General features: G+C 64.6%; 4 protein-coding genes across 13 annotated transcripts in view; 3 read left to right on the forward strand and 1 right to left on the reverse strand.

Moving 5' to 3' along the window:
• Positions 1 to 4,718: 4,718 nt before the first annotated feature.
• Positions 4,719 to 7,309, forward strand: Sct (secretin). The gene is made up of 4 exons (XM_070001230.1): positions 4,719 to 4,813; positions 5,773 to 5,874; positions 5,954 to 6,046; positions 7,240 to 7,309. Exons 1-4 carry the CDS (start codon positions 4,719 to 4,721, stop codon positions 7,307 to 7,309), a joined length of 360 nt encoding a protein of 119 aa, XP_069857331.1.
• On the forward strand, positions 6,727 to 17,498 carry LOC138812997 (cadherin-related family member 5-like). 2 transcript variants are annotated; one of them, XM_070001236.1, is made up of 16 exons: positions 6,727 to 6,989; positions 7,536 to 7,863; positions 7,949 to 8,124; positions 8,372 to 8,422; positions 9,344 to 9,436; positions 9,806 to 9,907; positions 10,883 to 10,993; positions 11,084 to 11,251; positions 11,775 to 11,865; positions 13,535 to 13,632; positions 13,705 to 13,905; positions 14,006 to 14,119; positions 14,198 to 14,291; positions 14,395 to 14,565; positions 16,539 to 16,729; positions 16,981 to 17,498. In XM_070001236.1, the coding sequence occupies exons 2-16, from the start codon at positions 7,770 to 7,772 to the stop codon at positions 17,431 to 17,433; spliced, it is 2,208 nt and encodes a 735-aa protein (XP_069857337.1). In that variant the 5' UTR covers positions 6,727 to 6,989; positions 7,536 to 7,769; the 3' UTR covers positions 17,434 to 17,498. The 2 variants fall into 2 exon arrangements, with proteins under 2 accessions (XP_069857337.1, XP_069857338.1); XM_070001237.1 differs by lacking the exon at positions 14,395 to 14,565.
• Positions 17,499 to 19,233: 1,735 nt separating this feature from the next.
• LOC138812980 (interferon regulatory factor 7-like) lies at positions 19,234 to 22,400 on the forward strand. The gene is made up of 10 exons (XM_070001221.1): positions 19,234 to 19,315; positions 19,766 to 20,098; positions 20,174 to 20,336; positions 20,417 to 20,630; positions 20,885 to 20,949; positions 21,025 to 21,205; positions 21,371 to 21,451; positions 21,550 to 21,939; positions 22,013 to 22,131; positions 22,204 to 22,400. The coding sequence occupies exons 2-10, from the start codon at positions 20,079 to 20,081 to the stop codon at positions 22,381 to 22,383; spliced, it is 1,413 nt and encodes a 470-aa protein (XP_069857322.1). The 5' UTR covers positions 19,234 to 19,315; positions 19,766 to 20,078; the 3' UTR covers positions 22,384 to 22,400.
• A 363-nt stretch (positions 22,401 to 22,763) lies between these two features.
• Positions 22,764 to 23,828, reverse strand: part of LOC138812998 (PHD and RING finger domain-containing protein 1-like) — a 31,139-nt gene continuing 30,074 nt past the window's right edge. For all 9 annotated transcript variants that reach the window (XM_070001244.1, XM_070001248.1, XM_070001243.1 and 6 more), the window contains exon 18: positions 22,764 to 23,099. In XM_070001244.1, the coding sequence (XP_069857345.1) occupies positions 22,959 to 23,099 (141 nt within the window). In that variant the 3' untranslated portion in view covers positions 22,764 to 22,958. The remainder of the gene's footprint in view (positions 23,100 to 23,828) is intronic.

Here is a 23,828-nt window from a genome sequence, read left to right on the forward strand (position 1 = left end):
CACATGCACACATACACACAAGGTCTTTATACAAATCTAGAAAGAACTCTCAAAACTCAACAATGCTTCCACAAAAAGAAAACTCCAAAATAATGTTCCTTTTTAATCTAGCTGCAGAAACTCTCAGCAAAACACCACCAAATCCATAGCATTTTTAAAGGATTATGGACCATTACCCTGTGGGATTTGTCTCAGGAGTACCATAACAATTCCACAAATGAAACCCAATCAGTGCAATATACTGCATTAATGGAATGAATTTTTAAAAGCCACAGGATCATCTCAATTTGTGCAGATAAAGCATTTCACAAAGCTGGGCACCAGTGGCTCACACCCGTAATCCTAGCTACTCAGAAGACTGAGATCTGAGGATCGTAGTTCAAAGCTAGCCGGGCAGGGAAGACTGTGAAACCCTTATCTCCAATAAACCACCAGAAAAACCGAAGTGGTAGAGTGCTAGCCTCGAGCTGAAGAGCTGAGGGACAGTGCCTAGGCCCAGAGTTCAAGCCGCCCCCCCCAAAAAAAGTATTTCACAAGAATCTAATATCCTTTCACAATTTTTTTTCCAGTCCTGGGCTTGAACTCATGGCCAGAGTGCTTTCCCTGAGCTTTTTCATCTGAAGGCTAGTGGTCTGCCACTTGACCCACAGCTGTGCTTCCAGCTGTGTGTGTGTGTGTGTGTGTGTGTGTGTGTGTGTGTGTGTATGTTATTAATTGTAGATAAGAGTCTCATGGACTTCCCTGACCAGGCTGGCTTTAAACTGCAATCCTCAGATCAGCTTCCTGAGTAGCCAGGCATGGGCCACCAGCATCTGGCTCCCTTTACAATTAAAAAAAAAAAAAAAGACACCCGGGATTGGAGCGTGCTTGCCTAATATGTCTAACTGCAAAGGCCCTGGGTTGAACACCCAACACTGGAAGAAAAAAATTAGATAAACAGCTCAGAACCAGTGGTTCGCATTTGTAATCATAGCTATTCAGGAGGCTGAGATCTGAGGACCACAGTTCAAAGTCAGCCTTGGTAGAAAAGCCCATGAAACTCTTACCTCCAATGAACCACCAAGAAACCAGAAGTGGAGCTGTGGCTCAAGTGGTAGAACACTAGACTTGAGTGAAAAAAAATGCAGGGACAGTGTCCAGTTCAAGTCCCAGTTCTGGAATAAAAAAAAAAGTGGATGGCAAGGATGTGGAAAAATTGAAATTCTTGAATGTAAAAACAGCACAGCCACTGGGGAAACAATTGACCAGGTGTTAGTAAGTTTAACCTGTTAGCCAGGTGCTTTACTCAGCAGGTGTATGGTCTCCATCCCAAAGAACAGAAACAGGTGCTGAAACAGACAGGATAGGAATGCTCACAGAAGGATTAGTCATGAAGTCTATGAAGCAGAAGGCTGGGCTCACACCTCGCTCCTCGCTCTTGGGCATCTGTGATCCTGATGAACACCATTCAAAGTCAGTGCAGCCAGAAATGTCTTCAGAGTCCATCTCCCAATCGAGAACCACCAAGTAACCAGCAAAAAGTCTGGAGGCATGAATTGGGTGGTAGAGCACCAGCTGAGCAATTTTGAGAGTCTGAGTTCAAACCTCAGTACAGAGCAGGAGCCATGGAGACACAGGAATACTGGATAAATGCTCATCAAGACATAGAACAGGCATGGATTTTATTTTTATTTATTTATGTTTGCCAGTCCTGGGGCCTGAATTCAGGGCCTGGGCGCTGTCCTTCACCTCTTCAGCTCAAAGCTAGTGCCCTACCACTTGAGCCACAGCGCCACTTAGTGCCTTTTCTGCTTATGTGGTGCTGAGGAATCGAACCTAGGGCCTCATATGTGCAAGGCATGCTCTCTACCACTGAGCCATCTTCATATATATATATATATATATATATATATATATATATATATTTATTTATTTATTTATTTATTTATTTATTTATTTATTTATTTTGGTCATGGGGCTTGAACTTGGCCTGGGCGCTGTCCCTGAGCTCTTTTGCTCAAGGCTGGCGCTCTACCACTTTAAACCACAGTGCCACTTCCAATTGATTGATTTCAAAAAGGGTGCTGAAAAGACAAAAACAAAACAAACAAACAAAACCTGCTGAGAACTGGTGGCTCACACCTGTAATTCCAGCTACTCAGGAGGCTGAGATCTGGGGACCAAGGTGAGAAGTCAGTCCAAACAGGAAAATCCCTGGGACTCTTGTCCCTAATTAGCCAGCCAAAAGCTTAGTGGAGTTGAGGCTCAAGCAATGGAAGCGGGGCTTGAGGAAAACATGTTCAAAATATGCAGCCAGTGGAGAAGGATCCGCGGAGATGTTCCACATCACCAGGCCGTGTCAGTCTGCTGTTATTCTAACTGTGTGGTGGAGGTTGGGAACGTGGAGAAGGAGTCTCCCCTATAGAGCACAGTTGTGACTTTTGAGGCCCTGGGCTTCAGCTCTGTCCGGCAAGGGTTTCCTCAGTTGCATCTAAACATGGTGGCAGCACAAAGGACTGCTTGAGAGAGACCCAGAGCTTGTGTGGAAGCCTGAGAAAGCTCAGGGCTGGCAACAACCCTTGGGGAGCTGACCAGAATCCCACAGGAGCGTGTCCCTCCGTGTCCTTCCAGGCGCCCGTCAACCACCTCAGTCACCTCTCCCCAGCTTCTGCTCCAACACAGGGGGGGGCGCTGGTGCCGCTCCGACCACCGCAAACCATGCCAGGCTGTGACTCAGGAAGGCGCAGCACCCAGCCACACTTCTGTTTCTGATAAGCCAATGCCAACAAACCTTGATTATCTCTGAGGAAATGAATACCAGTTCAAGGTGATGTGATACTCAGTGTATCACTCTGGGAAAGTTGTTACATTCTAGTTTTATACTTATTTTTTTGTGCCAATCTTGGGGTTTGAATTCAGGGCCTGGACAGGAAAAAAGAAAAGGCTGGGTGGAGAAAAGTCCGTGGGACTCTTATCTCCAATAAACCACCAAGAAACTAACTGGAAGCGGTACTGTGGCTCAAATGAGCTGAAAAGCTCAGGCCCAGAGTTCAAGCTCCACAAAGACCAAAAAGAAAAGAAGAGTCTCACAGAGTTTCCATCCCTGTCTGGCTTTGAACCTTGAGCCTCAGATCTCAGCCTCCAGAGTGACTAGGATTACAGATGTGAGCAACAGGTGCCAAACTACTTGCTACATTTTAAAAACGGAAAACAAGCGTTGGGGAAGTGTTGGGCAAAATCCTCAGCCCCAGAATATGGCTTTGCCTACCCCACTTGTGGAGGAGAGTTGAAATCAATGTCATCAGTGTTGTGGACTCAGCCACTGGCCATTTAATCACAGGGAGGCTTGCTGGGGTTAATCGCTAGTCTCTAATCAGCTTTATCCCAGCTTCTGCCTGCAGCAGGTTCTTGGAAAGCCATCCATCAGCCAGCTATTTTGGGTGAGATCTTTCAGCCTGTGAGGCTGTTCCTGGGTCAGCTTCTCTGGCCAGGTCCCCTGGAGAGGGGCTGCAAGGCCATGGAGGGCCCCGCCGGTCACAGACGGCCGGGACCGCCACAGAGAGCCTGGGCCACCACTGGGCCCCAGATCTGTGCCAGGGCTCTGGGCTCTGCACCCATAGCAGCAGGCTGGCGGTGTTGGCAAGCAGGCATCAGCCATGCCGGCTTTGCCGGGACTCGGTGCACGTGCGTGTGTTTCTTCCTGGGGTCAGTGCTTGAGCACTTGCATCACAGAGCCACTTCTGGCTTTTTATGGTTGGTTCACTGGAGCTAAGAATCTCACAAACTTCCTACCCAGGCTGGCTTCAAACTGAGATCCTCTGATCTCAGCCTCCTGGGTAGCTCACAAGGGTGAGCCATCTGTGCCTGGTCTTCAGTACATGCTGTGTGTGCATGTATGCGTGTGTGCATGCACGTGTGTGCGCGCGTGTGCACGTGCGCATGTGTGTGCGCGTGCACTTGTGTGCATGTATGTACATGTGCGTGTGTGTGCATGTGTACATGTGTGCGCGCGTATATGTGTGCGCGCGTGTGTGCATGTGTGCGTGCACTCGTGTGCATGTATGTACATGTGTGTGTGTGTGCACGCGCGCGCGTGTGCATGTGTGCGTGTGTGCATGTGTACATGTGTGCACGCGTGTGTGCATGCGCGCGCGTGTGTGCATGTGTGCGTGTGTGTGTGCACTTGTGTGCGTGTGCGCGCGCGCGCGCGCGGCCAGTTCTGGGATGGGAACCTAGGGCTCCTTTTGCTTCTCCTTTGCTTTTCTTCCGTGCTCCGCCCCGCAAGCGGTGCCTGCACTTTTGCCTGTTAGGTAAGGACGGCAGTCTGAGGGTTTGTCTTCCGGAAGGGCTCGAGCTCTGCCCACCCAGCCCGGCCAGGGGAGCGGCCGGCCGGATCTTTGGGAAGCCTTTCCCACCCATTTCCCGAGGCCTGCGAACAGCTCCAGCGTCCCCGCGCCCCGCAGTGCCAGCTCTGGCGGCAGAGATGGGGTCGGTCCAGGCCGGAGGAGCCCGCGCCCCGCCCCGCCCCGCCCGGCCGAGGGGCGCCGGCCAGGCGGTGGGGACCGGAGGCGGCCGGACGACAGCTGGGGGGGCGGCCCCGACCTTCCCGGGATCGATGGGGCGCGGCCGGCCGCGCGGAGCCAGGGCGGCGCCCGGAGCCCGCGGCCGGGGCTATAAAGGGGCGCGCGGGGCTCCGTCGCGGGGCTCCGTCGCGGGGCTCTGCGTGCCAGGCGCCCGCCATGGCCCCGCCGCAGCCGCCGCCGCCGCCACTGCTGCTGCTGCTGCTGCTGCTGCTGCTGCTCACGGACTCTGCCGCGCTCCCCGCCCTGCCCAGGTGAGACCCGCGCTCCCCGCGAGACGCCTCGGCCCCCGCGAGACCCCGGCTCCCCGCGAGACCCCGCGCTCCCCGTGAGAACCCGCGCTCCCCGCGAGACCCCGCGCTCCCCGCGAGAACCCGCGCTCCCCGTGAGACCCCCGCTCCCCGCGCTCCCCGTGAGACCCCCGCTCCCCGCGCTCCCCGTGAGACCCCCGCTCCCCGTGAGAACCCGCGCTCCCCGTGAGACCCCCGCTCCCCGCGCTCCCCGTGAGAACCCGCGCTCCCCGTGAGAACCCGCGCTCCCCGTGAGAACCCGCGCTCCCCGCGAGACCCCCGCTCCCCGTGAGAACCCGCGCTCCCCGTGAGAACCCGCGCTCCCCGTGAGACCCCGCGCTCCCCGTGAGACCCCCGCTCCCCGTGAGACCCCGCGCTCCCCGTGAGACCCCCGCTCCCCGCGCTCCCCGCGAGACCCCGCGCTCCCCGTGAGACCCCCGCTCCCCGTGAGACCCCCGCTCCCCGCGCTCCCCGTGAGACCCCCGCTCCCCGCGCTCCCCGCGAGACCCCCGCTCCCCGCGCTCCCCGTGAGACTCCCGCTCCCCGTGAGACCCCCGCTCCCCGTGAGACCCCCGCTCCCCGTGAGACCCCCGCTCCCCGCGCTCCCCGTGAGACCCCCGCTCCCCGTGAGACCCCCGCTCCCCGCGCTCCCCGTGAGACCCCCGCTCCCCGCGCTCCCCGTGAGACCCCCGCTCCCCGCGAGACCCCGCGCTCCCCGTGAGACCCCCGCTCCCCGTGAGACCCCCGCTCCCCGTGAGAACCCGCTCCCCGTGAGACCCCGCTCCCCGTGAGACCCCGGCTCCCCGCACTCCCCGTGAGACCCCCGCTCCCCGCGCTCCCCGTGAGACCCCCGCTCCCCGTGAGACCCCCGCTCCCCGTGAGACCCCGCTCCCCGTGAGACCCCGCGCTCCGCCCCCCCGCAGGGCCCAGCGACACTCGGACGGGACGTTCACCAGCGAGCTCAGCCGCCTGCGGGACAGCGCGAGGCTGCAGCGGCTGCTGCAGGGACTGGTGGGGAAGCGCAGGTGAGGCCGCGGGCGGACCGCGGGCCGGGCGCGGCGCGGACCCCACTGCCACGACTAATTCTGACCTGGGGTGGGGCAGCGAACAGGAGGCGGGGAACGGTACCGTCTGGCCGCAGCCTGCGGAGGCCCGGCTCTGCCTGCGGTGGTCTGACGTGCCCGCGCTGCAGGCCTGGTGAGCCCCGCGCCCCACGCCGGGCCCCGCCCTCCCCGCCCCGCCGGGCCCCGCCCCGCCCGCCTTCCTCTCCCCCGCAGGGCCCCGCCCCTCACCTCCAAGCCCCGCCCCGCCAGGCCAGGCTCTGCCCTCCGGGCCCCGCCCCTTCCAGCCAGAAACCCTCCCCGCAGGTCCCAGGCGCGCCCGCCGGCCCCACCCTTCCCCGCCAAGCTCCGCCCCCGCCGGGCCCCGCCCCTCCCCACCAGACCTCTCCCCGCGGGGCCCCGCCCCCTCCAGGCCCCTCCCAGCCGGCTCTACCCTTCCCCTCCCCGGGCCCCGCCCCTGCCAGGCCCCGCCCCTCTCATGGCCCCGCCCTCTCCGGACCACGCCCCTCCCCTCCCCGGCGGCGCTGCCCTGGCCAGGCCTGACCAGTGCCCTGTGCTCCGCCCTGCAGGACGCTCCGGAGGCTGGCCCTGGGCAGGGCCTGGTCTCCCGGCCCGCCTCTGGGCATGGCTGCGGAGTGGCCGGAAGTGAGGAGGCAGCCCAGATGAGGAATGAAGAGGAATGCCCGGGAAGGGGGGGGCATTGTACTTGACACCAATAAAAGAGAGATCCAGACCCTGGTCCTCCGAGTCCAGCGTGCGCCGACCCATAAAGTCGGGGCGGCCCTGCGCAGTGAGGCCGTCGGGTGGAGGGGTGCCCTGTGCACTCCAAGGAAGGACCGTGGCCTCCGGGCTGCCCCTCAAACCCGGAGGCCAGCCAGCCAGCCGACACTGGTTCAAGGGTCCCTCAGTGGCCCCCTGGCCTGGGCCCCAGGCCATCAACTTTGTGCGCAGGGTTCGGAGGTGCCCCCAGCTCCTACCCAGAGGCACCTGTGCGCAGGCAGGAGAGGGGAGGCTGGGCGGGCCAGACTCACCTGCCGCAGGAGGACGGACCGCAGGGGGTGCCTGTGTCCAGGAGAAGGGTAAGGACTGACAGTGATTGGGGGCTGGCTCGCTCATTCCCCTTAGAGAGGGGCACACACAGGCCAGCTTAGAGGCCCTGTGGGCCCGCTGACCCCTCCCAGCCAGCTCTCCCCAGCTCACACAGGGAGGAGGCTTGAGGGCCAGAAAGACTGGGTCAGGGCAGGTCCTGCCTGGGCCAGAGACCTCACCAGTTCCTGGAATACTCTGGCCCCTGTCTGTACTTCATCATAGCCCTGCCCTGCACCCCAGGTTGCTGGTACACTTCCTGTGCACCAAGGGCACAGAGGGTCTCCAAGGGAACCCCAAGAAACAGCCTTAAAATTGTCCCCAAAGGACCTCTAGGGAAGAGCCAGAGGCTGCCTAAGACAGGGACAGCAAATCCAAGGCAAAAGTCTAGGCCCCTGCCCCAGCTCTGCCCATCTCCCCTGCCCTGCCCAGCTCTGGCTCTCAGCTCCGCCCAGCTTCCCGGAACCCCTGCCTGACCCTCAGCCTCCAGCCCCAGCCCAGCTCTGCCCCCGCTAACCCTGCCCGGTTCTGCCTCCCAGCCCTCCCAGCTCCCTCCCTGGCCCCTCACAGCTCTTTCTTCCGGCTGAGCCCTGAATGGCCAACTCCGGCTGCTGGTGCCGGCCTGCGGAGTCCCCCTTGGTAGAGGGCCGGTTGTAAAGAATCATAAATCCGGGAGGTGCCCAGCAGGGGCGAAGGTCACCAAGGCAGGACCTGCACCAGCCACCTACAGACGCCAGAGACGCTGGGCCCTTCCGCCAGCAACGGGCACCAAGATGGGGGCCCCGGCTCTTCTGGGGCCTCCCCTCCTGCTGCCGCTGCTCTTAGCACTGCTGGGCCGAGCCCCAGGGGCGGCTGCCCAGGCTCAGGGTATGCGCTGGAGAGGGGCGGTGGCGAGCTGGCTGGGGCTGGGGTGGGGCTGGGTGGCATCCACCTCTTCTCCCCCACGTTCCAGTCTGCACTGTGAGCCAGTCCTACTTCCAGCTGGAGGAGAACACAAATATTACTGGGCCCCTGGCGAACATCACTGTCCCACTGGGCCAGCATGTGGAGCTGAGTGACTTGTCCACCCCCTTGGCATTTGAAATCCGAGGAAACCAGCTGTTTCTCAACACAACGCTGGATTATGAGGTACGGTAAGCTTGCTGGGCAGGGGCGGGGGGCCCCCTTTGTCTGGAGAAGTATGGTGTGTGAGGGAATAAGGGCTCTGTGCCCTTTGGCCCCCCAGCTGCCCTCAGGCAGCAAAGCCCTTTGGGCCCAGGCTGGCCCTGAGGGGCGGGGCATAGGGACCAGGCTTCCAGGAGCCTGCTGTCCAGGGATCTACCACTCACGGGGGTACCCGGGGGCAGGTGACTCACAAAACCCATCTGCCTCCTAGGAAACCCCGATACTGGAGGCGCACATAATATGCAAAAGGGGAAGCTCAGTGGTGAGTGCCCCCCACTCCCCCCCCCGCCCCTGCCCTCTGCTTCAGGGGACCCCAAGGCTGCTCCTCAGTGACCTCATTCCAGTGTTTCCAAACTCCCACTCCGCCCCCAGCTAGGACTGGTCCACCCATCTGTCCAACAGATGGGTGCCTAGACACCTAGACACCGTTCCTCACCCAGGCACCCAGTGCCTCTTCACCTGCCAGTCACTGCGGCCGCCTCTGTTTTTTTTTTGTCAGTCATGGGACTTGAACTCTGAGCCTGGGCACTGTCCCTGTGCTCTTCAGCTCCAGTTTATTGGAGATCAGAGTCTCATGGACGTTCCTGCCCAGGCTGGCTTTGAACCATGATCCTCAGATCTCAGCCTCCTGAGTAGCTAGGATGACAGGCATGAGCCACCGGCGCCCAGCTCAGCCTCTGTTCTTGCCCGGCCCTCTTCCCTCCCTCTCTCCACCGTCCCACACCTGCGCAGCCCTGCAGGCCTCCCCTTTCTGTCCCTGGTCCACATCAATCATCTCTTCTGTGGCGAGCACCCACTCCCCTTAAGCCAAGCAGAACTCTGGGCCTGGGCGCTGTCCCTCAGCTCTTCAGCTCAAGGCTAGCGCTCTACCACTTGAGCCACAGCGCCACTTCCGGCTTTTTCTGCTTATGTGGTGCTGAGGAATTGAACCCAGGGCCTCAGGCATGCAAGGCAAGCGCTCTACCACTGAGCCACCTTCCCAGCCCCGAAGTCAGGCCTTACTTAAGGTCTATGAGTCCGTGCTGGGACTGGAGCTCACAGGTACCAGTAGCAGTTGAACACACCAGCGCAAGGAGGCGAAGGGATGAAGGAAGGATTGAGTGACTGATGGGTGCTAGAACAGCCCCCAGCCAGGCGGGGGCAGGGGACAAGGCGGTGTGCCCGGTGTGCTGATGCCCCACAGGTGACGAACTTCAGGGTGCTAGTGGTGGTGCAAGACGTCAATGACAACGCCCCAGAGTTCCCCTTCACCACCAAGCAGTGGAACGTGACTGAGGTAAGCCCTGAGCGGGGCGGGGCTGCCTGGGCGTGGGGGCGTGGCTGCCAGGCGTGGGGGCGGGGCTGCCTGGGCGGGGGGCGGGGCTGCCTGGGCGGGGGGGCGGGGCTGCCAGGGCGGGGGGGCGGGGCTGCCAGGGCGGGGGGCGTGGCTGCCAGGCGTGGGGGCGGGGCTGCCTGGGCGGGGGGCGTGGCTGCCAGGCGTGGGGAGGGGCTGCCAGGGCGGGGGGCGGGGCTGCCAGGCGTGGGGAGGGGCTGCCAGGGCGGGGGGCGGGGCTGCCTGGGCAGGGGGAGGGCCGCTGGTGGAGGCCCCGCCGCAGCTGGGTCCCCCAGGCCCTGGGCAGGTGCAGAGCACTCCCTTCACAACCAGGACACGAAGGTGAAGTCTGTGGTCATTCCGGAAGCAGAACTGCAGGCCACAGATAAAGACAAAGATGACACCTTGTTCTACAGCCTCTTGGAGGTGACCCCGGTCAGTGCTGCACCACCCCCAATACTTGCCCCTGCCACCCTGGCCCCTGCTCCCCCTGCCCCCCTGCCCCCCTGTCCCCTGCTCCCCCTGCCCCCTGCCCCCTTGCCCCCTGCTCCCCCTGCCCCCTGCCCCCCTGCCCCCTGCCCCCCTGTCCCCTGCTCCCCCTGCCCCCTGCCCCCTTGCCCCCTGCTCCCCCTGCCCCCTGCTCCCCCTGCCCCCTGCTCCCCCTGCTCCCTGCTCCCCCTGCCCCCCTGCCCCCTGCTCCCCCTGCCCCCTGCTCCCCCTGCCCCCCTGCCCCCCTGTCCCCTGCTCCCCCTGCCCCCTGCTCCCCCTGCCCCCCTGCCCCCTGCTCCCCCTGCCCCCCTGCCCCCCTGTCCCCTGCTCCCCCTGCCCCCCTGCCCCCTGCCCCCTGCTCCCCCTGCCCCCTGCTCCCCCTGCCCCCTGCTCCCCCTGCCCCCCTGCCCCCCTGCCCCCCTGCCCCCCTGTCCCCTGCCCCCCTGCCCCCCTGCCCCCTGCCCCCTGCCCCCTGCTCCCCCTGCCCCCTGCTCCCCCTGCCCCCCTGCCCCCTGCTCCCCCTGCCCCCCTGCCCCCCTGTCCCCTGCTCCCCCTGCCCCCCTGCCCCCCTGCCCCCTGCTCCCCCTGCCCCCTGCTCCCCCTGCCCCCTGCTCCCCCTGCCCCCCTGCCCCCCTGCCCCCCTGCCCCCCTGTCCCCTGCCCCCCTGCCCCCCTGCCCCCCTGCCCCCTGTCCCCCCCTGCCCCCCTGCTCCCCCTGCCCCCCGTCCCCCTGCCCCCCCTGCCCCCTGCTCCCCTGCTCCCCTGCCCCCCCTGCCCCCCTGCCCCCCTGCCCCCTCTGCCTCCCCTCCCCCCTGCCCCCTGCTCCCCCTGCCCCCCTGCCCCCCTGTCCCCTGCCCCCCTGCCCCCTTGCCCCCTGCCCCCCTCCCCCCCACTCCTCGCTGCACCTTCCCCTCCCCCACAGGGTGCCAGCAGCTTCTTCTCCCTGGAGGGGGTGAACCGCCCCTCCCTGAGGCTGGACAAGCCCTTGGATTTCCTCAAGACTCGGAACATGACCTTCCAGCTGATAGTGCAGGCGAGCAAGTCACGTTCATCCCAAAGCCTGGACGCCTGGGGTCCCGTTCTAGCTTCTGGGAGGCCTGACGTGGAGGGTGTGGCTTTACAGGACACTGTGGGGAGCACAGAGCCCAGCCACACAGCCACGGCCACCCTGGTCCTGAGCGTGCTGCCCGCCGACCTCCGGCCCCCCTGGTTCCTGCCCTGCACTTACTCGGACGGCTACGTCTGCCTGGAGGCCCAGTACCACGGCTCGGTCCCCGTGGGCCACAGGCCGGTAATGGGCCACTCAGGGGCAGCCTCAGTTCAGGCTCCAGGCCTGAGCTGGGGTAAATCTGGCTCAGGCTGAGGCTTTCCTGGTGGGCTATGGGCAGTTTTGGTTGTGAGTTTGAAGCAGGCGTGAATGGCCAATGGGTGGTTCTTCTTCACAAGTGCTGAGGGGTGTGGCTGCAGCAGCGGGCTGGGGGGTACAGCTGCTCCTCCACCTGCGTGGTGTGCTGGGGGGGAGGGGGAGGGAGGAGGAGGGAAGGGGGACCTCCCGGTGAGGACAGAAGGACAAGCAGGCTCTCAGAGCCCCCAGCCCCTTCTCCATGAGCTGCACGTGGGCCATGCAGACTCCGGAAAGGGGTGTGGAGGGAGCGGTGGCGTCCATCACAGCATGGGGGGGGAGGGGGCGCCCAGGCCTGGACCCTGCCCTTCCCCCTCCCCCGACTGTGCTCCAGGTGGCCGTGTTCCTCGTGGGTCACAGGTGGGGCAGAGCTGGGCTGTGGCCCCGGCTCCATGGTGTCCCATCCCCACAGACATCCCCCCTCACCCTGCGCCCGGGGCCCATCTACGCGGTGGACGGTGACAGGGGCATCGACCAGCGTATAGTCTACAGCATCGCTGGGGGTGAGTGCGGGCGAGCCCTGTCCCCTGGAGCCCAGCCTGCCCCTGCCCCTGTCCCTGTCCCTGCCCCTGCCCCTGCCCCGGCCCCAGCCCCTGCCCCAGCCCCTGTCCCTGCCACTGTCCCTGTCCCTGCCCCTGGCCCTGCCCCTGGCCCTGCCCCTGCCCCAGCCTCTGTCCCTGCCCCTGTCCCTACCCCTGCCCCTGCCCCTGCCCCTACCCCTGCCCCAGCCCCAGCCCCTGTCCCTGCCCCTGCCCCTGGCCCTGGCCCTGCCCCAGCCCCAGCCCCAGCCCCTGTCCCTGTCCCTGTCCCTGTCCCTGCCCCTGCCCCTGCCCCTGCCCCTGCCCCTGGCCCTGCCCCTGCCCCTGGCCCTGCCCCTGCCCCTGGCCCTGCCCCAGCCCCAGCCCCTGTCCCTGTCCCTGCCCCTGTCCCTACCCCTGCCCCTGCCCCTGCCCCTGCCCCTGTCCCTGTCCCTGCCCCTGTCCCTGCCCCTGCCCCTGCCCCTGTCCCTGTCCCTGTCCCTGCCCCTGTCCCTACCCCTGCCCCTGTCCCTGCCCCTGCCCCTGCCCCTGTCCCTGCCCCTGCCCCTGGCCCTGCCCCTGCCCCTGTCCCTGTCCCTGTCCCTGTCCCTGTCCCTGTCCCTGCCCCTGCCCCTGGCCCTGCCCCTGCCCCTGGCCCTGCCCCTGCCCCTGCCCCTGCCCCTGGCCCTGTCCCTGTCCCTGCCCCTGTCCCTGTCCCTGTCCCTACCCCTGCCCCTGCCCTTGTCCCTGCCCCTGCCCCTGTCCCTACCCCTGCCCCTGTCCCTGTCCCTGCCCCTGCCCCTGCCCCTGCCCCTGGCCCTGCCCCTGTCCCTGCCCCTGCCCCAGCCTCTGTCCCTGCCCCTGTCCCTACCCCTGCCCCTGGCCCTGCCCCTGTCCCTGTCCCTGCCCCTGCCCCTGCCCCTGCCCCTACCCCTGCCCCAGCCCCAGCCCCTGTCCCTGCCCCTGCCCCTGGCCCTGGCCCTGCCCCTGCCCCAGCCCCAGCCCCTGTCCCTGTCCCTGCCCCTGCCCCTGCCCCTGCCCCTGTCCCTGCCCCTGCCCCTGGCCCTGCCCCTGCCCCTGCCCCTGGCCCTGTCCCTGTCCCTGCCCCTGTCCCTGCCCCTGCCCCTGTCCCTGCCCCTGCCCCTGGCCCTGCCCCAGCCCCAGCCCCTGTCCCTGTCCCTGCCCCTGCCCCTGGCCCTGGCCCTGCCCCTGCCCCTGCCCCAGCCTCCCTCTGTCCCTGCCCCTGTCCCTACCCCTGCCCCTGCCCCTGCCCCTGCCCCTGTCCCTGTCCCTGCCCCTGTCCCTGCCCCTGCCCCTGGCCCTGCCCCTGTCCCTGTCCCTGCCCCTGTCCCTACCCCTGCCCCTGTCCCTGCCCCTGCCCCTGCCCCTGGCCCTGCCCCTGCCCCTGGCCCTGCCCCTGCCCCTGCCCCTGGCCCTGCCCCTGTCCCTACCCCTGCCCCTGCCCCAGCCCCAGCCCCAGCCCCTGCCCCTGTCCCTGTCCCTGCCCCTGCCCCTGCCCCAGCCCCAGCCCCAGCCCCTGCCCCTGTCCCTGTCCCTGCCCCTGCCCCTGCCCCTGCCCCTGTCCGGGGCTGAGGCAAGGAGGAGCCTGGGCTGGGTGAGGGAGGCGGCTGAACTCCACCACAAACGCCCTAAGGAAACCAGGAGGACACATTCGCCATCAACGACACCTCCGGCAACCTCACCATGGCCAAGAGTGTCCCCAGCCCCACCGTCTTCGTGTTGATGGTCAAGGTGGGTGCGGGGCAGGATGGAGAGCGGGTGTGGCCAGGTCTCCCAGCCCCTCCTGAGCGGCCATCTCTCCAGGCTGAGCAGGCGGATGGGGCTCGCTACTCCATAACCAAGGCCACCCTGGAGGCCCGGGGGACCGCGGGCCGCTCCCCGCGCTTCCCCCAGAGCGTGTTCAGGGGCACCGTGGAGGCTGGCTCGGGGGCAAATGCGACCGTCAGGGACGCGGCCTCCCCCACTCAGTTCCTGAGGATCTGGGCTGAGGACCCGGAGTTCCCGGTAGGTAGTCCCCGCCCCCCCCTGGGTCCGCCCGGCCTCCATGTGGGCGCTGAGGAGGCGCGGGGGCCCCGGGCCTGGGACTCATGGCCGCCCTGCCTAGGACCTCAACTCAGCCATCAGGTATCGAATCACCAACTCTTCGGACTTCACGATGGAGGGGGAGATTGTGCTGACCACCAGGGCCCTGCAGCATGCGAGCGTCTTCTACGCTGAGGTGTGTGTGGAGGGGGTCACGTGATTCTGAGGGGCTGGGGCAGGATACCCAGGAGGTACAAGCATCCTTCCACGCCAGGTGGAGGCCAACAACACCGTGACTGGGGCCACGGCAACTGCCACGGCCGAGATCCACGTGATGGAGCAGGAGCCCCCCGCTACCCCCCCCACAGGTGGGCCTCGGTGTCCCCCACGCAGGGGAGGGCCTCCGCTGGGGCCCTGCCTCCTGCCCCGCTGGGGACCCGCTGACCAGCTCTGGCCCTCACCCACCTTTAGGTACTACTCTGAGGCCTCCTGTCTCATCCACACCCGGGCTCCCCCCCACTGAGGGAGCGGGCAGCTCCCCCCCCTCAGCCACGCCCGGTGGGGACTCAGCACAGACGCTGAAGCCAGGAAGCGCCCAGACCACGATGAGCCCCGGCCCCAGCAGGAGCCCCCCAGCTGCAGGTAGCCCCGCCTTGGTGGCGCTCCAGCCCCCTCCTGACTCAGGACCCAGTGGTTTGTCACTCACAGGGCTCGGCAAGGGCGGCCTGGCCCCAAACCCCAGCGGCCTTTTCTGCGTTCAGGGGCTGGGCAGGGGCCAGATCTGAAATTCAGCCAGCCCCACTTTTACCAGTTAGGTAAACCATTAGGTTTATCTTTTTTCCCACCGGCGTCCAGCACAGCTGTTAGTTTAAGGAACGCCTTCCTGATGATGTGGAGACACGGGGTGGGCGTTGAGCTCGGAAGGCCAGCAGTGGGGAGCTTCCGCAGGGAGCTGCTGGGGAGATGGAGGCAGGAGCCCACACAGTGAGACCCTGTCCTTGGAGAATGAATTACATCACTTCCAGGCCCCCAGGGGTCCCCTCTGCCCCGCCCCGAGGCCACGGGCAGCCCGGGCAGGCACCTTCACTGTCAGCCAAACTCCTTCCCACCGGGAGCCAACGCTCGGCACAGGTCCGGGGTTCAGGTCTCGGCTGGAGACCGCCTTGCACTGCCCCAGTGTATCTGCAGTGCCCTGCCGGGTGTGGGGTCAGCAGGGCCTGACCTGCCAGTTGTCCTAGAGAAGTGGTCACCAAGTGCGATTTCTGAGTGGGGTGACTGGACACACTGCCCACGTAGAGTCCCACCTCAGGTCTAACTGAGGGGGACTGAAAGTGGGAGGGCACTCGACCGGGTCATCTTGGAAGCTGCTGCCCTGCACGGCATTCCCTCCATGCCGCCCCCCTACTGCCCTGCACGGAATGCCCTCCTCCATGCCCCCGCTGCTGCCCTGCACCGCATGCCCTCCTCCATGCCCCCGCTGCTGCCCTGCACCGCATGCCCTCCTCCATGCCCCCCTACTGCCCTGCACTGCATGCCCTCCTCCATGCCTCCCTACTGCCCTGCACCGCATGCCCTCCTCCATGCCCCCCTACTGCCCTGCACCGCATGCCCTCCATGCCGCCCCCCTACTGCCCTGCACCGCATGCCCTCCATGCCGCCCCCTACTGCCCTGCACCGCATGCCCTCCATGCCACCACTGCCCTGCACCGCATGCCCTCCATGCCGCCCCCTACTGCCCTGCACCGCATGCCCTCCATGCCGCCCCCTACTGCCCTGCACCGCATGCCCTCCATGCCGCCCCCTACTGCCCTGCACCGCATGCCCTCCATGCCGCCCCCCTACTGCCCTGCACCGCATGCCCTCCATGCCCCCGCTGCTGCCCTGCACCGCATGCCCTCCTCCATGCCCCTGCTGCCCTGCACAGCATGCCCTCCATGCCGCCACCCCCGCTGCCCTGCACCGCATGCCCTCCTCCATGCCCCCCCGCTGCCCTGCACCACATGCCCTCCATGCCCCCCCCGCTGCCCTGCACCGCATGCCCTCCTCCATGCCCCCGCTGCCCTGCACAGCATGCCCTCCATGCCCCCCGCTGCCCTGCACCGCATGCCCTCCTCCATGCCCCCGCTGCCCTGCACCGCATGCCCTCCTCCATGCCCCCGCTGCCCTGCACCGCATGCCCTCCTCCATGCCCCCGCTGCCCTGCACCGCATGCCCTCCTCCATGCCCCCGCTGCCCTGCACCGCATGCCCTCCTCCATGCCCCCACTGCCCTGCATGGCATGCCCTCTGTGCCCCCCCCACTGCCCTGCATGGCATGCCCTCCTCCATGCCCCCGCTGCCCTGCACAGCATGCCCTCCTCCATGCCCCCGCTGCCCTGCACAGCATGCCCTCCATGCCCCCCCGCTGCCCTGCACCGCATGCCCTCTGTGCCCCCCCGCGGTCCCTCCCGCAGTGGCCTGACCTCCCTGCGCCCTGGCCTTGGTAACCCTGCCGCCTCTCCTTCAGAGTCGGTAGCACCCACCCCGTGGATCCTCAGCCTGGAGCAGGACCGGGTTGGGCTGGGTCTTGCGGTGCCCAGGGCGTGTCAAAGGAAGGGGCCATGATGTCTTTGGCAGGAGGCGGCCCCGGGGGTGACAGCCAGCCGGGCGTGGGCCAGCCGGGCGCGGGCCAGCACTTCTCCACAGTGGACATGGCGGTGCTGGGCGGTGTGCTGGGCGCGCTGCTCCTGCTGGCCCTCATTGGCCTGGTCATCCTCCTCCATAAGCAGTATGGTCACCGGCTCCACTGTTGCTCTGGCAAAGCGGGGGTGAGGCCCTTGGAGGGGGAGGGGACTGGGCAAGCTGGGAGAGGGACAGGCAGAGAGGCTGGGGGGAGGGGAGGGAGTGGGGGAGCAAAGATAGGAGGGAGGCAGGGGGCTAGCCAGGCAACCAGGGGGCTGGATTCGCAGGGGGAGGACACCAGGGTGGGAAGGTGGCGAGGGTGGGGAGGGGAGGGGGCGGGCGGCAGGGTGGGTGTGGGAGCCGGGCTGGCTGGCTGACGTCCTTCCCATGTCCCCAGGAGCCCCAGGCCCTGGGTTCTGACAACCAGGCCTTCCTCAAAGAGGATGAGGCTGCCTGGGCACCCAGCCCCAGCCCTGAGCCGCAGCCCACACCCCCGGAGGAGACCCCTGTGTCTCCCGACCCGGAGACCCCTGAGCTGCCCACCCCCGCGCAGCCCAGGCCGGAGCCCCTGGGCCTGGCCCCGGGGACCCCCGCGCCCGCTGGGGCTGCAGACAGCCCCTCGGCGGTGAGATCCATCCTGACCAAGGAGCGTCGGCCCGAGGGCGGCTACAAGGCCGTGTGGTTTGGGGAGGACATCGGGGCCGAGGCCGACGTGGTGGTCCTCAACACGCCCGCTGCAGAGGTGGACGGCCCCGGCAACGCGGGCAGCGAGGACGAGGGCAGCAGCAGCGACGAGGACGCCGGCCGCAGGACCCCCCCGGCCGGCAGCCCCGACTCCACCTACATCTAGCCGGCCCCCCACCCCGGAGCCCCGTCTACTGTCCTTCCTGGTGCACAATAAAGAACCGCTTTGGAGCCCTGAGTCCAGGACATCAGGCCCGCTGGGCCGGGATCCCAACACCTCCAGCTGCTCCTGCTTCCCACTGAGGGCCCATGGCCACTGTCCCCTCTCCCCAGCCCCGAGGGTCTGAATAGCTTCCCATAAACCCAGGCAGCTGGCCGCCAGGAAGTTCCTTTACTGATGTGACCTTCTCTGGATTTTTTCTTGCCAGTCTGGGGCTTGAACTCAGGGCCTAGGCGCTGTCCCTGAGCTTCTTTTGCTCAAGGCTAGTGCTATAGCTGGGCACTGGTGGCTCACGCCTGTAATCCTAGCTACTCAGGAGGCTGAGATCTGAGGATGGGGTTCAAAACCAGACCGGGCAGGAGACTCCTATCTCTAATAAACCACTAGAAAACCAGAAGTGGCGCTGTAGCTCAAGTGGTAGAGCACTCGCCTTGAGCTGAAGAGCTGAGGGACAGCGCCCAAGCCCAGAGTTCAAGCCCCACGACCTACAAAAAAAAAAAAAAAGGCTAGTGCTGTATCAGTTGAGCCACAGCACTACTTCTGGCTTTCTCTGTATATGTGGTGCTGAGGAATCAAACCCAGGGCCTCATGCATGTGAGGCAAGCCCTCTGCCACTTTTTTGTTGTTGTTGTTCAATCATGGGCCTGAACTCTGGGCATGGGCGCTGTCCCTCAGCTCTTCAGCTCAAGGCGAGCGCTCTACCACTTGAGCTACAGCACCACTTCTGGTTTTCTAGTGGTTTATTAGAGATAGGAGTCTCACGGTCTTTTCTGCCCAGGCTGGCTTTGAACCGTGATCCTCAGATCTCAGCCTTCTGAGGAGCTAGGATTACAGGCGTGAGCCACCAGTGCCCGGCTTACCACTTCCACTTTTTTCCTGCTTATGTGGTGCTGAGGAATGGAACCCAAGGGCCTCATGCATGCAAGGCAAGTGCTACCACTGAGCTGCCTTCCCAGCCCCTCTGGCCATCTTTGGATCTCTATTTCTCAACCCAGCCCAGAGACTCATCTGCCATGAAGCCTTCTGGGGAGGGGCCTCTTGGTTCTCAGCCTCCTTCTGAAGTCTGTGCCCTAGGCAGGGAGGCCTGTGTGCAGGGCCCCGTGGGGCGGGTGCAGGAGGTCCTCTGTAATATAATGCTGCCGCTCTCCCACCAGCTTGCTTCCTCCAGGGCCCAGGCTGGACTTGCTCCCCTTGGGTCGCCAGCATCTCCTTAAAGTTAAGGTACCACCCATTTTCCCACGAGTTTTAATTTGGGGCGTGACTGTTCCTATCTAAGCAGGTTGTTAATGCTTCCTGCTTCCGGCCCCTCCCATTACCTTTACAGGGCAGGGAGGAAGGTCTAGGTTTCGGATCAGCTTGTCTACACCGGGAACAAACCCCTGGTTTGCTCTGTGCTTCCTGGAGGAGGAAAGGACCCCTCGGATGCACCTGGTTTAGAAGAGCAGGGGGGAGCAGATCTGTCCCTCCTGGGCACTGTCCAGGCCCTCTGGGGATGGGACAGGGAGGGACAGGGTGGAGAGGGACGGCCGGAGGGAGGGCCGGGGCCGGAGCAGGGGTGGCTGAGCGCTGGGGACCAACCTGACTGGAGGGTGGGGGACAGGATGGGGGCAGGACAGCTGGGGCAAGATGGCCGGAGCCGTGGGGACGGGGGGCAGGGATGGATGAGGCTGGAGACAGGCTGGCCGGAGGGCGGGGCCAGGCCGGCTGCAGGGCGGGAGTGGGCGGGCCTGGGCGGCTCGGGTTCCTGCCTGCCCCGCCCTCCACTATAAGAGCTCAGGCACCCTTTGCTGGGAGAGGAAACTTTCCGCCCCGGCGGTCCCGGTACCAGGTAGGGGCCCCGGCTTAGGTGGAGCGGTGGGGGGGAGGTGGGGGAGGTGAGGCGGCGAGGAGCCTGGGGTCCTTGTCCCCACTGTGGATGGCCGTCTGGCTGTCGGGGCAGAGCAAAGGGCCAGAGGACCCGAGAGCGGGGGGGGGGGGGGGGGGGGGCCTACGAGAGGGTTCCCACCAGCAGCCCAGGGCTGGGGCAGGCCTGGGTGGGGGTGGGGGGCCTGGGTTGGCTGGGTGGGCCGGGTGGAGGTGGCCGTGGCCTGGGGCCCGAGCTCCTGGGCCTGGGCTCCGGACCTGGGAAAGCGCTGCCCGCCCGCCCGCCCGCCTGCCCGCCCGCCCGCCCGCCTGCCCGCCGCAGCTCTGGAGTTTAGGTTTCGTTTCCAGAGCCGCAGTTTCACTTTCCCAGCCTGGGCCGGCCCTCCCCACTGCCTCTCCTGCCTGTCTCCCGCAGGGTCCTGCCTGCGACCTCCGTCCAGGCCCGGACGCTGGATCAACATCTGTGACTCCACGTGTGTGCACCCGCCACATCTGCGGTCACACAGACAGCCACCTTGGCCACAAACCCATAAGTAGGCAACACAGGTGGCTACAAGTGTACAGCGCACATCTGTGATCCTGCACGGCAACATCTTGGGTCACACCTGTGATTCCTGGCTACACAAATTCCCCCCTAGCAGCCGTGGCAACTGCAGGACGGGTCCTGAGACCACGTCTCTGACGCCAAGGGCCCCCTGACCTCCAGACTGTCCCCACAAGAAGGAGCAATGGCTGCGGCTCAGGACAGGTGAGAGCACCTCCCCCCCTGCCCTGAGGGTGTGCCTGGCTGCAGGCCTGACTGCCGCGTCTGCCCTGCGTGCAGGGTTGTCCAGCGTGTGCTGTTTGGCGAGTGGCTCCTGAGTGAGGTCAGCAGTGGCCGGTATGAGGGGCTGCGGTGGCTGGACGAGACCCACACTGTCTTCCGTGTGCCCTGGAAGCACTTCGCTCGCAAGGATCTGGGGGAGGCAGACGCACGCATCTTCAAGGTGAGACCCAGCCCTGCACACGCAAGCCTCTTCCGGGCGCACGGCGGGCCTCCCCCAGCCACCTCCTCTGTCCTCACCAGGCCTGGGCCGTGGCCCGGGGCAGGTGGCCACCCAGCGGCAGTGGAGGCGACCAGCCCTCCCTGGAAGCCGAGGCTGCGGAGCGCGCTGGCTGGAAAACCAATTTCCGCTGTGCACTGCGCAGCACCCGACGCTTCGTGATGCTGCAGGACAACTCTGGGGACCTGGTCGACCCCCACAAAGTCTACATGCTCAGTTCCGAGCCAGGGGGCAGAGGTGAGGCGCGCCGAGGGCTGGGCCAGGGAGGCGGGAAGAACAGCGGAGGACCTACTGTGTGTGTCTCACTGCTCTCCAGGATGTCAGATTTAGTTTTAGAAACTGGCCTGGGCCTGGTAAAGACTTGGTGCAGCCTTGGGCTGGCTCCTTCCCAGGCAGGCCCAAGTGCTAGGCTGTGACTGGGGGGGCGGGGGGGGGGGTACTGGAACTGGAGAGCCCTGGGGCTGTTCATTCACAGCCAGGTCTCCCGCCAGCCTCCGAAATCCCAGCTGTCCACCCGGGGGAGGAAGAGGCCTTCAGAGCTGCCCCACCAGCACAGGTACAGTCTGACCCACCGCCTCTCCCTAGGCGTGGGGCCTGAGCAGCTGCTGGCCTGACTTGTTCTTCCTTGCAGGGAGGAGTCCCAGGGCCATTCCTGACAGGAGGTGCTGAGTCCCACACCCCAGGACCTCTGGCCACCATGGGGAGTGATGCAGGGGACCTCCCGCTGTTTGGGGTTCTGCAGCAGAGTCTCCTGGGGGGTCCCTTGCTGGAGGCTGCATTGGGAGGAAACCTGGCCCTCCCCCAGGCTCCCGGTGAGACTCCAGGCTCCTCTCTGCAGGAGACAGGGCAGGGGCCTGGCAGAGCCCCCTGGGCTGACCCTTGACCAAGATGTGGAGGAAGCAGGGCAGGGAAGCTGGGACACTGGGACACCACGTCACCGTCAGCACTAAGCAGCTCCTCTGTGGTTCCTGGTGCAGCGCACCCTGAGGAGCCCAGTGCCCCATGGACCATGGAGGACGTCCCCGGCCCCAGACCTCAGCACCCAGCACTGACCACGGGTGAGAGGGGCTTGGGGACAGGGCCAGCTCTGGTCTTCCTTCCCGGGCATGGACCCAGGGCACACACAGCCTGTGCTCACAGCTCCGTCCCTCCACAGAGCCTGGCCCGGGAGCCCTGGATGTGACCATCATGTACAAAGGCCGCACCGTGCTCCAGGCGGTGGTGGGGCACCCGGGCTGTGTGTTTCTGTACAACCCCACAGGCCCGGCTGCCCTGGCCACCGAGGCCCAGCCGGTCCTCTTCCCCAGCCCCGCTGAGCTCCCCGACCAGAAGCAGCTGCGCTACACAGAGGAGCTGCTGCGGCACGTGGCCCCCGGCCTGCAGCTGGAGCTGCGGGGGCTGGAACTGTGGGCCTTGCGCATGGGCAAATGCAAGGTGTACTGGGAGGTGGGAAGCCCACTGGGCTCTGCCAGCCCTTCCACCCCAGCGCAGCTGCTGGAGCGCAACTGCCACACGCCCATCTTTGACTTCGGCACCTTCTTCAGAGGTCAGTGGGGTGCCCTCGGGGGCTGTCCCAGGCGGTGCCCTGGCCACCTGCTCACCAGAGCCTCCTCTTGCAGAACTGGGCGAGTTCCGGGCGAGACAGCGCCCGGGATCCCCTCACTATACCATCTACCTGGGCTTTGGGCAGGACCTGTCCGCCAGAAGGCCCAAGGAGAAGAGCCTGATCCTGGTGAAGGTGAGGCCGGCGCTCTGGGTGGGGCGGGCGGCCTGGCCACAGACAGGAGTGACGAGACGCTCTCCCCTGCAGCTGGAGCCGCTGCTGTGCCGCGTGCATGTGGAGGGCGTGCAGCGGGAGGGCGTGTCCTCGCTGGACAGCAGCAGCCTGGGCCTGTGCCTGTCCAGCACCAACAGCCTCTATGATGACCTGGAGCACTTCCTCCTGACTTGGAGCGGCGGGCCCAGGCCGGCCGCCACCTCCCCTCAATAAAGAACGAGAGCCAGTGCTGTCATGGTAGAGTGGCACTAAGCAGTCAGGACGCTTCTCCCCGAGCAGCCGGCTGGCTAATGGCGCTGACTGATATGGCTGGGCCTGGATTACACCTCACCCCACCTCCCTCACAGAACCCCATCCCTGCACACTGCTTCATGGTGAGCTTTGCAGCCACCAAGTCCCTGCTGCATACAAATGCTCTGGAAGGCAGGCAGGGTGTGGGGGAGGGCGGCAGGCAGGCCTCCCTACAGGAGCACAAAGCAATCAGAAAAGGTAAGGCACCGCCACACCAGAGGTGCACGGTGCACAAGACACGAGCCAGCCGCGGCTCACTTCCCAATACTTAGTCGGTAGGAAAGATTCTCAAGGTAAGTCACTTTTGATAAATTAGAACACAATGGAAACATTGTATTTATAATATACATATAAAAAAAGTCCAGTTTGAGCAAGACAGGTGCAGACAGGTGTCGTCATGGAAGCCCGAGGCAGGAGTGCTGGTGGTCCCAGACCTTTGCCACTGAAGACACAGAACACAGCAGTGTCCCCAGGGGCCCTGCCCAGCGCTCCTGGCCTCAGGCTTCGGCCTGGGCAGGCACTTCCTCCCCAGCCTCCGCCTTCTTGTGCCTACGCATATGCTTGTACTTGTCCACGTATGCCTTCACCAAGTTGGCCACCTTCACGGGGTTGATCTCCCCACTCTTGCTGTGGCAAATCTGCAGGAAGAAGACTGTTACTCTGAGGCCTCGAACACCAGGCACTGACCGTGGCAGACCTGTCTGCCATCTCCAGGAAACATTCTCTAGCAGCTTGCTTGCCATCTTACAGGGCTGCAGGGCCTTCCTGTGAAACTGGAGACTCAGCACCACAGACAGTCCTGTTCGTTTCTCAGGGCCTTATCTACAGGCCAGGAGTAGCCTAGGCAATTTATTATTTTTATTATTTTTATTTTTTGGGCTGGTTGTGGGGCCTGAACTCTGGGCCTGGGCGCTGTCCCTCAGCTCTTCAGCTCAAGGCTAGCGCTCTACCACTTGAGCCACAGCGCCACTTCCGGCTTTTATTCTTTTTGCTTATGTGGTGCTGAGGAATCGAACCCAGGGCCTCAGGCATGCAAGGCAAGCGCTCTACCACTGAGCTACCTTCCCAGACCTAGACTAGGCAATTTTAACTTTAAACATCCCTAGGATTTGCCTTTGTTGTTGTTGTTGTTGGTTGTGGGGCTTGACCTCTAGGCCTGGGTGCTGTCCGAGTTCTTCATTTCAAGGCTAGGCTCTACCACTTGAGCCAAAGGGCTATTTCTGATCTTCTGGTGGTTACACAGGAGAGTAAGAGTCTCACAGCCTTTCTGCCCTGGCTGGCTTTGAACCACGATCCTCAGATCTCAGCCTCCTGAGTAGGTAGGATTATAGGCGTGAGCCACCAGTGCCTGGCTGGTATCTGCCTTT

Source organism: Dipodomys merriami, unplaced genomic scaffold (assembly GCF_024711535.1).
Source record: "Dipodomys merriami isolate MVZ:Mamm:240054 unplaced genomic scaffold, mDipMer1.0.p SCAF_574, whole genome shotgun sequence".
Classification (NCBI taxonomy): Eukaryota; Metazoa; Chordata; class Mammalia; order Rodentia; family Heteromyidae; genus Dipodomys; species Dipodomys merriami.

Bases quoted from the DNA above. Each gene is read 5' to 3' on its own strand.
- Sct (XM_070001230.1), top strand. From the start codon at position 4,719: ATGGCCCCGCCGCAGCCGCCGCCGCCGCCACTGCTGCTGCTGCTGCTG. The intron at 4,814-5,772 runs GTGAGACCCGCG...GCCCCCCCGCAG, and splicing joins GCGCTCCCCGCCCTGCCCAG to GGCCCAGCGACACTCGGACG. The intron at 5,875-5,953 runs GTGAGGCCGCGG...GGGGTGGGGCAG, and splicing joins GGACTGGTGGGGAAGCGCAG to CGAACAGGAGGCGGGGAACG.
- LOC138812997 (XM_070001236.1), top strand. From the start codon at position 7,770: ATGGGGGCCCCGGCTCTTCTGGGGCCTCCCCTCCTGCTGCCGCTGCTC. The intron at 7,864-7,948 runs GTATGCGCTGGA...CCCACGTTCCAG, and splicing joins GGCGGCTGCCCAGGCTCAGG to TCTGCACTGTGAGCCAGTCC. The intron at 9,437-9,805 runs GTAAGCCCTGAG...CTTCACAACCAG, and splicing joins AGCAGTGGAACGTGACTGAG to GACACGAAGGTGAAGTCTGT.
- LOC138812980 (XM_070001221.1), top strand. From the start codon at position 20,079: ATGGCTGCGGCTCAGGACAG. The intron at 21,206-21,370 runs GTGAGACTCCAG...TTCCTGGTGCAG, and splicing joins GGCCCTCCCCCAGGCTCCCG to CGCACCCTGAGGAGCCCAGT. The intron at 21,940-22,012 runs GTCAGTGGGGTG...CTCCTCTTGCAG, and splicing joins CTTCGGCACCTTCTTCAGAG to AACTGGGCGAGTTCCGGGCG.